General features: G+C 35.1%; 1 protein-coding gene across 3 annotated transcripts in view; it reads left to right on the top strand.

The window, feature by feature from the left end:
* The window catches only part of PPP3CA (protein phosphatase 3 catalytic subunit alpha), a 279943-nt gene that overhangs the window by 125159 nt on the left and 140583 nt on the right, over positions 1–14201 (top strand). For all 3 annotated transcript variants that reach the window (XM_039848669.1, XM_039848668.1, XM_039848670.1), the window contains exon 2: positions 13859–14059. In XM_039848669.1, the coding sequence (XP_039704603.1) occupies positions 13859–14059 (201 nt within the window). The remainder of the gene's footprint in view (positions 1–13858; positions 14060–14201) is intronic.

Here is a 14201-nt window from a genome sequence, read left to right as displayed (position 1 = left end):
CTCTTTAAAACTGGGAGCAATTAAAGAGGAAGACAGAAAAGCCAAGGAGCAAACTGCGTAAGATATTCAAGGAGTAAACTGCATTCAGGATAAATATTACTGCATTTAGAGAATTCTGTGATGAGATGTGAATCACATATCAGTAAATCATTGGACAAATGCTTTTTGAGTGTTTACTCTGGGTAGGGAATAGTGAAGTCAAAAGGAAATAGCATTCATTGTTCAGGGAATCCAGAGAACTAGGTGTGTACTTCAGGTTTTGCCTTTAATTATCTTTGGATTAGTGGATGAGTCACCTCTTATCTACAGAGGCACCACAGCAAGCATTAAAAACAACTCTAGAGCCAGGGGCCTGATGTGAGCCCCGGTGTTCCTTACTTATTTGCTATGTGAGCTTGCTAAAGTCATTTAATTTCTTTGTGCCCTAGTTCTTGCATATGGAAAATAAAATAATAGTATCTACATCGCATCACAGGATTTTTATGAACATTCAATTAGTTAAAACATATAAAGTGTTTAGAATGGTGTCTGTGATGGAAGAAGTGCTATGTGCCAGTGATTATTATATTATTATTTTGTGGTTACTATCGTCACTACCATTTTCATTCTCTTTGAGCCTCAGTTTCTTCAACTAGAATAGTAGAGGGTGAAGTTAAATGATATTTAAATACATAATTTCAGGTTTATATGCATTTATTAAACTTAGAATGGAACTCTTCTAATGATTTGTGGGGTGTTTTATGAGTACAAAAAGTATGAAAATTAATACAGGCAGCAAAGAGAGAAACAAAACAAACACAAAGTTAAAAAATCTTGTGTTTTAGCAATCAAAGTACTTTTTATTAAGTATTGAATACTTTAGGATGTGGAGTTTGGATGGAAAGCAGGCTCTGAGTCTTTTCAGAAGTTGTGACATTTGAATAGGGATGATTAGGAGGTTGCATGCTGAAGGATATAAGCAAGGCAGTTGTTAATCATAGCAAATACTTATGAAGTACTTACTATGCCAATAATGTTCCAAGCACTTCACAAGTATTTGTTTGTTTAATCCTCGATTTGCAGATCAGGAAACTATAGCATAGAGAAGTTAAATTATTTTCCCATGATCATACAGTTGGTGAAGTTGTGATGTAAAGCCAGGCAGTCTGGTTTCTGAGTTAGTACTTTTATTCCCTTTGCCTTAATTGTCTCTGAAAGGCTTGAAGAAAGATATTAAATTACTTGGAATACTTAGAATATTTAGTAATTGCATAGGGTTTTAGGATAAGGTGGATTAAGGGGAGATAACTAGGGATTTGAAGAAACAGTCTGACCATTATTTTAATAATCCAGATACAGGTGTAGTTGAGCAATTAGACAAGAATGGTTACCATAGTAATGGTGAGGAAGCTTTGATTGAGGGGGCATGGGGAATCAGCCTCTTTGGGTCAAGGACCTTTTTGAGAATCGATTAAACTGTGAGGTTTTCCCCATAAACTTGTGCAACATACAAAATTGCCACAGAATTTCAATAAATTCACAAACTAATTTATTTGATGCTTTACACAGCGTGGTTTTCCTCCCTTGTAATAATTGTATGCTTTCTTAAAAAACTGCGGTTTTTCTTTACTTTGTGTTTGTTTTGTGTTTTCTTTTGTTAATCATCTTTTTAAATATTTCTCTTTCTTTAGATGCCTGTCCTTTGATTACCAACTTTTACAAAATATAAATTTGGCGAGTTCTCGGTGACCTAATCAACTTTGTATCCTCCCTGAATGAATGTACCTAAATAAATGATTGCCGTGAAATTTCCTGTAATTTTCTTCCTTTGTTCCTTGAGTAAAATGGTGGTGATAGACCTTGCAGCCAGTATGTAGTCTCTACAGTGATCTACATTGTTCTGTGTTTGTTTATGAACATTTGTTATTTGAATGGCCGTATCTTGGATGGGAATATTATTTGCATTAAAAAGAAAAAAAGAGCAATCCTATTTTCAAAATGCAGCTGAAATGGCCTCTTGTGGAGAATCGTATTCAAGATTCTGTCTGCTTCTAGGACAGACATTTTTGTCTCTTGTGCATGGAAACCCTTAGGGTAATTAATAGTCTAGAGGTAAGGGAGTTCAGAAGAGGTTTCCTTACTGATTATCCTTTGTTTTGTTTATTATTTGGTGTGAATAATAATTGCGTCCCCCTGGGGTATGTGAGGAGTAAGCTTTGCCAATCCCTATGAGAAATTGCTCTAGTAAAATTCACATGCTATTTAGGATTTTGCTTTTTATAAAAAAATACAATCTAACTTGGCAACTTGTTGAGCTGAACTCAAATTTATCTTCCTCAAGTGATGAAAACCAATTGTTTTCTTTCTTTCTTCTTTTCCTTTAATTTTCTCTGAACTTTTATTGCACTTTGGACTGTTGAAATCTCCATTGCAAAAGTATAAATTATTTTTTTGTAAAATTATTTCTTTGTACAAATGTAAATATTCTCAAAAATCATGATATTATGAAGAATATTGTCAGAAAAACAACTTCATAGGTTTCTCTGTTTATTTAGACTTTAGGCTTATAAAAGGATGTTATTGTTAGTTTGTATATATGGAATCAGTAGAATTTTTATGACATCTTTCTTTCTCTAGTCTTTAATGTATATATTCTACATATCATTTCAAAAAACATACCTACCATCTAGAGTATTAGCAAATCAAAGACTATATTGAGTTTCGTTAAGAATGTCTGAATGTACTCTTTGGGGAATGAGGACTTTTTTTTATGATTTGAATTTTATTTCAAAAGGAATGGACAATATATAGAAACCTTTGTTTGTGTGCTATGATCATGGGGGGAGATAATTCACTGAGAGTGAAACTATCATATCAGTGGATATAATTGTTTTTTAAACATTAAGTCAGTTAAAAATTCTATTTAATGAGAATATATCAAAATCGTGTTACACCTTTTCCTCTTTGTAACAGTGTATTGTCTGTTTATCTAGATTAAGAGACATGTATGAAATGTGTAATGTATACCATCATAGACACCATGGATAAGCGCTGATATTCCCTAAGGCTGTTGTGAAATATGGAACTGTATACATGTATGTTCGATTATGCCAGACCATCATCCTTTTCTCTTCAATTTATTGAGAATGGCTCTATTTCTTTCCTGTGGAGTAAAAGGCATAGATTTTGTGGTGAGTGTTCTCACCCTTGCTCAATTTCTTTTTAATCTCTCGGTGATTAGTGATTGTACTATAGTTGGTGAGGGTGATGGGAACCAGAACTCTGAATAAGTGGGATATTATTATGTATCAAGGGACTTAAAACACACATGCACACACACACAAGAGTAATATACAACAGCTGATTGTGTGTTTGTGTGTGTGTGATACTTTTGTTGGGACATAGCCTAGATCTTACATTTTACATTAACTTGGTGGTAGTTCTGCATTTAATCATAATTATTTCTTGAGTGGGAATTTAAGGCAAGGAATGATTTTAAATAATATCATTAAAAAAAATACTATATTTCTAGTCTGCCAGTTGTGAACTCTGCACTTATAACTTTAACAAAAACACTCATAGTGCTGCCTAAATGACTCACCATCATGCCTAAATGAGTGTCTTTAATTTGGACAGTGACAAATTTATGGAACTGAAGCTTTTTGGATGTTTTGGGGAAACATAACCCAAAGTCATATATCACGGGGATGACGTTGCTCTGTTATTGTATATGTGCTTAGCGTGAGTTAGATAACCTAGTTTTTAGCTATTCTTGGCAGCTGCATTTCACAATAAATTTTTCATTTGTGTTTACTAGTAAGATTTGGATTTGCTCTGACTGGTAGTGATAATTCCTCAAGCAGATACTAAAAAGAGGAGAAAGAAGGCCTTTCTCCTAGACTACTTCTAATACTGAGAGTTGCTGAGAAAGTGACAGTCTAATAAGTCTCAGATATCTCAAGTATAACAATAAAAAAATAAGCATTTTTTACTGACACATTCTTCAATAAGTATATATTAATAGCATTCTTAGAACCTAGAAAAATGTTCTTTTTAAAGGAAATATTTGAACTGCTTTCTTAAATTTTATGGGATAGTACCTTATGAGCACTACTGTACTGATGCAATATTATTTTTGTTGTTATTGGGTGCCTTTTACATCAGAAATAATACATTTCATTGATAATCCTGTATGCAATGCATATATGGGATTAAAAACATTTAGTACTTCAAACTTTTTGTAGTGATTTTTTCTTCCTCCCTTTTTCAGTTTTCTTATGCTCACTTTTAGATGATAATCTGTTTTATCTTGGGGGTGGGCCACTAGCTCCCACCCCACCACCTGGCATCCATGGTCTCTATCTTGTAATGAGTACTTTAAAAGAGACATTTATTAAATGAAGATTTCAGTTTCTGAGTTATTTGGCTATTGGCTATCTTTTTTATAATTACATACTTTTAGATCTGAACAAGGCCATTTTTTTCCTACTCTCTCTTCTTAAAGAACTTCTAGTACCACAGGAATTTTACTCATATTCTGAATGAACAAGGAGAAAAAAAATGTTTCTATATTTTTTTGACTAATTCAAAAACACATTGATTGAATATGTGGACTAGACTTTCAAAGGAACTTGATTGTTAATCGTTGTTGTACTTAATTATTCTGACGTTTTTTGAGTTGTGAGTATCGATTGGCTCATTTAAAGAGTGAAATTTGGCATTATCTGTAAATTTTCAGTTGACATAATCCTGGACCTCGTTATTTGAGAATCTCTTTTATGCACAAAATATGCTTTATATGAGTGGAATATTCTTAACAGTGGCTTTTTATTGACAAAGGCAATGCAGTCTTTTGCAGCTTTATTATGAAATTGGCCATTTTCCACTTGATAGATTAAGAAATTCTTATTTGATTTAAAATCAAAATTGATATACATTTTAAACATAAATGAAAATAAAGTTTGAAAGGATACAATTGTAGGTGATATTCACTAAAACATTCTAATTTTTTAATAGATGTGTGAAGATTATGACTTGGGAAGTATATATTTGAGGTACTAAGCATTGGGACCTCACGTATGCTTCTTTATTATTCATATGAGTGGGTAGTTCTTAGACACGGCGGACCAGAGGGAGTGGAGGAGAGCAGAGGTGGTCCTCAGAGTGGAGCAAACAGTGTAAGCGTTACTGAAACCTGGAAAGGCCCAGAGGACCTGATGTTTCTCTATGAAGCCTGTGGAGAGTAAGGAGCACAGAGCCAGGGCAGGGGGAATTAACTGTGCACCTGGGAATTTAGCTCCTGCCCTTGGCTTTCAGGAGGGTGACTCTGAGGCACAATATTTCGATCTTTGTTTTACTGTGGCACATAGATATAAGGCTTTATGCCAAATTTACTATTATTTTTAAACAAGGCTTTTTGCCAAATTTACTATTATTTTTAAACAATCAGCTTTCATATGCAAACATGGTAACGTCCTTAAATTGCCACTTAAGATTTACATTATTTGATATCATTTGGGACATAGATTTGCCATTTCATCAAGACCTTTCAAAGAAGAGAAAATGTATTCATTTAAAAAAAATTATTCTGATGCCTGTAGGTGTTTTAACTGCAGGGGATGGGGACTGTGGGTGGGCATGTGGGCATAGAAACAGTGTGGGCAACTAGAAGCTAAATGATGAACTTGAAAGGAAAGAGTAGTGTGTGGGCATAGATTGATTTTTTTTTAATATCAACTTACAAGTTTAAGATTGAAGACTACGAAGGGAAATATATTTTACAGGTTTTCTATTTTTAATACAGAGATTTCTAAAGTTTATATTTATTAAGGAATTTCTGATCAAATAGTTCCGATAAGATTAAATCTTTGCTTATATTTCATGTCTTAGGCCATGGAGTTGAGGATTTCAGAATGGTAAAATGTATCTTGGGTTAAATAAAGTTTTAGAATCCCTGGATAGTCTTCATTTCTAAGAGATAATTATCATGTTCAAAGGGACCTGCTCACTTGGGAAATAAATCCATGTTGCCTTCAAGTATCTTGTTTGTTTCTTCATTTTAATCTGCTCCTATGATATTTCTCCAGAGAAAAAGAAAATGTTTAAGACCAAAGATAAATAAAAATTCATCTGTTTAAGCTTATCCCAGTGAGTAGAGTTTGATGCATTACTGTAAGTTTGCTATTCTAGAGATTTCTGTAAATACTATTTGTTGAATATATTGCTGTAATCACTTCATCCTGTGCTGAGATCCAGTATAGTTGGTGTACCTACTTGTATAACTGAATATAGCTAGCTATATATTTTTTAAGTAAAAAAGTACTATAGAGTAGACCCTTATAAAACAACACATTTTCAATTATATTAAATTAAAATATTTAAATATTTAACTTAAATACTTAAATTAAAATATTGGATATCTAATTAAAAATTTTAGTTTAAACATTCAATATTATCTATCAAAACCAGTAAATATAATTTTACTTCTATCGTGTACATGTATAAAATAATTTAATTGGCATGACCCCCATGTTAATTGCTGGACTTGTGCATGTGTCTTCTTTTATTAACAACAAAAAATCAAATCTTATTTAAGTTTTTTTAATAATGCTGAAATATTTGAAACTTAAAGCTTTTGTCAGTCTTTCATGTTAAATCATTATTACATAATTTGTTATGTAAGCCACTTTTAATTTTTCTACTAATTAAATAAACTAACCAAAATATCAAAACTTCCATGGAGTTTTGTGATAGTAGTGCCTAAGACTACATGTGAAGGTGGTTGTGGCCTGTCACCTATTCCTGTGCCCTTGAGTCCTTAGTCTCAAGAATGCATAGTGACTAGAAAATAAGAAAAGCTTTACATGCAAAGGGTAAGAAGTAGCTATATATCAGTAAGTATGTTAAAAATGAAAATAATTTTGAAGTTTAGATAATAAAAGAGACCCTGATTTGTACTATTAAGTTCTCATTTTCACCTATTAATTATTAATCTTTTGTTGTTGGAACAGTAATTCCTTTAATTAGTGTCTGATCTTTCTTAAAGAATTGCTTGTAGCACATTTCTGATTTAGGTTCAGAAAGTATGGTGTGTATAATAAATATTTTGTAAGCCGGGGTAAAAAAGTTCACTTATTTTAATAAATGTTTTGAGTACCATAGTGTCCTTTTATTGATACTTTTGGAAATAGTGCATACAACACCATTATGCTACATTTGCATGTAAACATTAAGGACAACCAAATGAGGTGTTCAGTTTGCTAGTGAAATGATCAGTGCACAGACTGTGTCTAATAATTGAGTTCACTGAAGGCTCAGTATTTGTGTGGTAGTATTCAAAGGGTGGGTAAAGAGATCTCTGTTAAGGTGAACAAGGTCACCATAGCAGTAGGAAAAAGCATACCAGTAAATTAGTAAATTGGAGTTTTATTTATAGACCTACTGTGAAGAATTTTTTTTTAGCTTAAGTAGGACTGGATGTTTCTGTTTACGAAATTAATATTCGACCACATGAGATGGGCAAGCATGTTATAAATTGACAGGCATTAATATCGATAATGAAAGCCAGAGATGTTTAAACAAACAAGTGAAGTTTATCTACAGGAGTAGCATAAATAGGACCCTAACAAATAAGTTCCTATAGTTTTTCTTGGAGGCTGGCTGTGGTTGATTTTTAAGCTCTCTCTCCCATAGACAATATGGTTTGCGTATCTTTGCATATAGACATTATATGCATGAACAAATATGTATCCCCATACTGATAGAATTTTTTAAACCCAGAAGAATATAAGCCAAGCCTAACTGCTCAATGTTTCAACCCAAACAAAATTTAGTGAAAAGTCACTAATGTTTCCTTTTACAGATCCCGTCACTCTTTATTGAGAATTAGGATCAGATTTCACATATTCTAATGACTGATGATGGAATTACTTCTGTATATTTTAGTTAGAATATTGTATCTTACAATGAGCATGTTCTGTTTTTTTATTACTTATCTTAAAAACAGAGCCTCATCTTCTGGAGTCATCTGAAAAATTAGATATTTATTATATACTTTAAACAAAAGAACTGTGCAACTACATCTAAGAGTGTCTATGAACACAGGTATAACCCTGAGAGGGTAGAGAAAGACGTTATTCTTGCTGCTTACATTGTCTCCTCCTTTTTTAAAAAAAACAAAATTTTGTTCTTCGCTTTTGCAGTTTAACACTTTTCCAGATACTCAAGAAAAAAGTAATAATTATACCACATGATAAGCTCTTCACAGTCTGGTCTGCTTATGTTCTCCATCGCTCACTTCGCGTTTTCCCTTCTCGTAGCCTACCATGGAATACAGAGTATGGTGGATACTTAATAGGTGCTCGATGATTGATTGGTTGGTTGATATGGTTTGATGAGAATAGTCGTTTGTGACATATACAAGTGTCCATGGGGGAGTAGATGGAATGCCAGTCCGTGGACGTCAGGCCAGAATGTGTTTTAAGTTGTGTCTGACATGTGATACCCGTAAGCTGTTCTCTTAACATGTGCTGACATAAGTTACTTAGACAGTCCTTGTGCAGACAGTAGCCACATGAAATATGGGATGAGAGCTGTTTCTGTACACGTTCTGATTACAGAGAGGGATGATATAAACGTGTCTGCACTTGCAAAGACATTGCATCTGCTGTGGTTGATTGACATTGTGGAGCTTGTTGGGGGGCAGGGGAAATTAAACTGCCTGGTGTCTTATACGCCTTTACTTATGATATAGGTCAGTGAATCCAAATATGGACTTCACATTAGTATACCCTGGGTTTCTTTAAAAACATGACACTTCCCTGACCCTTCCGGTAGACAATTTAGATCAAAATCTCTAAGGTTGGGCCTGAGCACCATTTGTTTTTAAAAGCAATTCCAATGTGCAGCCAGTTTGGCGATAGTTTGAAGCTTTATAGGAACCAAAGCTGGAAGAGAAGAAAGATTAAAGAATTAATTTTTACTCACCCTGTTCTCATTTACTTGTTGGGAAGGATGTAACACTGTTCAACAATAATCTAATAAGAAGCCATTTATGCAATTTTAAAAGTTCTACTGGCTCTATTAAAAAAGTAAAAGGAATAGGTGTAATTAATAGTAATAATACATTTTATTTAGCCCAATATATCCCAAACTTTATTATTTCAATTTGTAATCAATATAAAAAATTAATGAGATTATTTTACATTCTTTTGTTTTTTTCCTTTATGTCGTGTTCTAACTCCAGTGCATTTCATAGACTTTCAGCACATCTCAGTTTGTAGTAGCCACTTTTCAAGTGTTCAGCAACCATACATGTATTGTCACTTCCATACTGGATAGAGCAAATCTGGAGAGTGAAGTGCTGGAGTACAAACCAGGAAACCTAAAGTTTAGCGTTGGTTTTGCCACTGACCTTTGACCTTGAACAGTTCACTTATCCTCTGGGCTTTAATTTCCTCTTTAATATGAGGGGACAGGAATCAGTCTAAATTTTGAGTTTTCTAATTTTGCTCCAAAGAACCCCTAGATTTTGTGAGCCATCCTAGGGGAGGAGCGAGGCAAGCAAGCTGCTTTAGGCTCTTTTTCCCTTTGGATAGCCTTGAATTTCCAGATATCATTTTGTTTGAGGAAAAAAAAACAACAAGTTTGTTTTAAAGCAAAACAAAGTTTTGAAAAAATCACTCGGCTAAATGTTCTTAAGTCTGTGATTCTCTCTTGTCAGCATTTATGACAGTTACTCCAGGAAGAGGTCAGGCGACTGGTATCCTGCTGTTCCTCCCAGTGAAGGTATCACCATGACAATGATTCTTGGATATTTCCTATCAAATAGTAGGAATCCCCTCAATAGTGGCTAAAGTGGCTCAGATTGGAGGAACAGAAATCTCAGATACTCAGAGTTAACAGCAGACCACTGTGGTTACTGAGGCACACAGTGGTTGTCTGAATCTGAGAGAGCCTAGATTGTAGGAGGAGACCCCTGACTCTCTCTGAGGAGTGGTCCCATAGTCCCAGAACTGAGGGCTGGGAATACCCTGTCTACAAGGCTTTCTGACTTGGAATGTCTTTCTCTGCTGGTGAATGCAGAGAAACATTGACAGCAACTTCAAAAATTGGTATATAGATGATAATAATGGAGACACATGGTTTTGGTTCCCAGACTCATAACCTTTTTCTGTATCAGATAGATGAAATCTCTGGTGGCAACAACAAATAGAAAAGAAACAATACCATATACTGTTCATTGGAAATCAGTCTCTGCCAGATTTCCACTGTCAGTGATATGGGAACATGATCCTAGCCTAGTATGTTGTTTGCCTTTTAAAGCCTTCAGTGGTGGTTTGTCAGGAGTCAATCAAGGACTTACATATCCAAATTTTAGCTACTCGCTGTTGTATTTGAGGGGAAAAGATGATATTGAGTGGGAATTGTGAAGTGGAGAAAGCTAAGAGGGTTTCTATTTTTAGAATGCTTCTAAAATATCTATTGTAACACCATATCCAATTTTATTGTATCAAGCATAGCTATTTTACAAGTTAATGAAAGAAATGTTTACTAAGCACATTGCATTCTTTGGTCTAAGTATTTTTGCTTAATATTTGGCACAAGTCTGCATGTAGGACTCTAGGTGAACAGAGAAAGCAAATAAATGTGACCTTTGTAAGGCTGGTATTTTCTTTATGAAGCCAAAGGGTGCACAAATACACAAATATTAGCCTACTCTTATTTTTGTGCCAGAATACTTCTCTCTGGATGACAGCATCTCTGTGTTCGATCTTCGACATCATCGCTGCTCATTTTGGTTCCCTGTGTGCCTTACCATCTGTTTAACTGATAAAGGGTCCCATCTCACCAGTGTCCCTGTCATCCAACTGAAAACATTGCCTCTGATTGGCCTTTTTCCTCTTCTCATTCCTGTTTATTTGGAACCAGCTCCAATATCTCAAAGCAGGTGGCTTTACCTTAGCCAATTACCTTAGGATTAGCAATTACTGGAAGGTAAGAGATTGGCAATGAAGGATGGAGCATCTGTTATTGCAGTGATCTTTGCCTTGGAGAGAGTCTAGGGACTTAGAGAAAGTCTTATGCATGAAGGTGATGCCTCCTGGGGTGCTCCCTTTTGGCATCTCACCTTCTTAAATGCTTGGGCTTTTTCAAGGTTAATATTCTAGTCTATCTTAGTTTAATAAAGCTAGTTAGTACATGAGTGATAGAGACCCAATGCTTTTATCTGCCTGACAGTAAATCAGCCTTCGATGCTCCCACATTTCTTGTCTGATGGTTCTGCTGAGTCACGTAAGCCTTCATAGTTGTCCAACTCATATCTTGGAAAGTCACTTAAAGAAAAATCAGCTCTCGTTTTTACCCCACGTGTCTTTTTGAAGTTTCTCCCTTTCCATCACCCCCTGTCCTCAATCTAGGGAATTTCGAGGAGTCACCAGGTAAGATTTTTTTAAAAATTTCAAACCATATGTGAAGAACTAAGTAAAGTAATGTGACCATCGACATGTTTTCATGTTTTCTTAACAAGCATATATGTTAGTTAGGCAAGAAAAAGGGGGAGAGGACGTGGTTTTATAGTATAGCAGTTAGCACGGCTGCCTTACACGTGGAAGGTCCTGGGTTCGCGCCCCAGTGGAGCCACGGTCCATGCTCTACAGCCATGCAACCCTGGATAAGCCTCTGACTTCTGATCTCAGAAGCTAAGCAGGGTCGAGTCTGGTTAATACTTGGATGGGAGACCACCTAGGAAGACCAGGTACTATAGGCATAAATAATAATAATAAAATTTTAAAAAAAGGGAGAAGAGGCAAAAAAATCTAAATGCCTTAAGTCTAATGACCTAATTTTCTTCTTTTTTCTCTTAATCAAATTCTTAAATTTTTTTTTCTTATTTCACACTATGCTTTGGCATATACATCTTGTCTTTCATCTTACATCATGTTTTTGATTATATATCTATTCTAATAACAGCTGCCCCTGTATAATTTTTTTAAATAAAAGCAATATTTTAGGAAACACCTCTCAGTATTCGTTAGAATTTCAATTCTAAAATGTGATTTGCTCATCACTTTTTAATTATTAAGCACCACTGTCTTAAGTACTTTCTGGGAAGTAAACTAGTGCAGTTGTTAAAACAGATACACTGGCATCGGACTGCTGGAGGTTACACTCAGTGGGTCTACGTATAAATCTCTATGTGATTATCTTGGGCAAGGTGCTTAATATTTTTGAGTATCAAGTTCCTCTCTCACAGTAATGTTACGGGGACTAAATAAGTTTATATATAAACACATGTACATATGGTTTACTCATCTTACAACTTTACTGTTCTGTCTGACTTTATTACCCAAACATTGCCTGTCATAAAATAAACACGCTCTATGTGTTAGTTACTACTATTACTGTTTACTTTAGTTATTATAACAATCTTCAGATAGATATAATCCCCACTTTACAGGTGAGGTAACAGAAAGCGTAGGAGGTGTTTTAACTTGTCCAGAGTCATACAACTGGTAAGTGAGCAGAGAGCCAAGGCTTGTCCCAGGTTCATCTGACCCCGAAAGCCACATGCTCATCCACTGGGTCTGGCCCTTCCACTTCATTCTGGCAGCATAGTTAAATAGATGTGCTTGGATTGTTAGGAAGTTCAAACATGCATCCACTAGTACAGGTTCATTTCCTGATTTTTTTTTCTCTTAAGTAGTTATTTCCCTTGCATAACTAATCTGTGCTATTAGATTGCACAAAATTTCTTGACCTAGTTCAACCATAAATCTTGCTGCTTTGAGACACTTTTAGGAAGTAAGAGGGCCAGGATTATCCCTTAATATCATTTTTTTTTAAGAGCAGAATCATCATAAGGAAATGTTCTTACGTATGTAACATAATGCATGTGGCAGATGAAAATTACATGAAACTGCTTTTATGCTCCTTCCAGATGTTTCTAACAGACTTGAATTGTCCAGTAAATGAACCCTCATGTGAAATAGAAAAATAGTGAGTTTCCTTCACCAAAGGGCCTTTTTGATCATTTATCAGAAATTTAACCTTTATGATATCATCTCTGCCCATGGACTTGGAAATGTCCTGGCCCGTTATAGGTGTTTACTGAACCTCTCCCCAGTGAATGAGTGAAGAGAAATGTATTCACAGATGTGAAGAATTGACAGTAGCTACAAGAGAGCTTCTTACTGTTAAGAAGGCATGGCAGGTGTGGAAAAGAGAATGGTTGGTTCTAAGTCTGAGCAGTAAGTGGAGTTTGTCATTGTTTCATATTCCTAAATATCTGTGTCTCATCCCTGACATCATACCGTCCCCTCACTGTTCAAGATGTTCCTTCAGTACGCACATGTACAATCTTGATTTCCTGTTCATTATTCTGTACGTTTTCGCCTTCTTGCTCTCAGAGTCCTGATCTCTCTTTAAACAGTGAGTCCATCAGTTTACTCAGAGATGTGACTCAAAAGACAGATCCAGACCTTTTCCCATTTCTCTAATCCTAGTGGAGGAGCCTGCTTTGTAATGGAGAACCATCTTTGCTCAAGTTGGTTATGGTTGGATCTACAGGAACTATTTTCTTTTGCTGAATTGATTACTGCTTAACAGATACAAATCTTCCTTTTTGTTATTAACTCAACATCTTCTAGATGCAAGAGATAGTACTAGACAAATAATAACTGTAAATTTCTTTTCAGCTATCACTTTCCATCTAGAATCAAAGAGTCTTCCATTCTTGACAACCCTTGATCATTTTAATTTGGGAAACTTTCTAAATACTGTAAATAGGTGGTTAGTGATAAGGATAGATATTTAGTGGTTTTATTGAATTGTTTGTTGTTCACTTTTGGCTAACGTAAGAATTTAACTTTTTCTCTTTCAGCTGTCCCATTTCCTCCAAGTCACCGGCTTACAGCAAAAGAAGTGTTTGATAACGATGGGAAACCTCGTGTGGATATCTTAAAGGCACATCTCATGAAGGAAGGCAGGCTGGAAGAGAGTGTGGCATTGAGAATAATAACAGAGGGAGCTTCAATTCTTCGACAGGAAAAAAATTTGCTGGATATTGATGCACCAGTCACAGGTAAGTCTTGAGGATGGAGACTGCCTACTTGTACCCATACCTTGTTATTTTTAACATCAAATCAAAAGTCCAGTGAGTCTTAAGAAAGCTTATCATCCCACTCTTTTATTGTCAAACCTGTACATTAAACCAAAGATACTCT

Source organism: Pteropus medius, unplaced genomic scaffold, assembly GCF_902729225.1.
Source record: "Pteropus medius unplaced genomic scaffold, Ma_sr-lr_union100, whole genome shotgun sequence".
In the NCBI taxonomy this organism is placed as follows: domain Eukaryota; kingdom Metazoa; phylum Chordata; class Mammalia; order Chiroptera; family Pteropodidae; genus Pteropus; species Pteropus medius.
The sequence above is the reverse complement of the archived record's forward strand: the minus strand, read 5'-3'. Positions and strand labels throughout refer to the sequence as shown.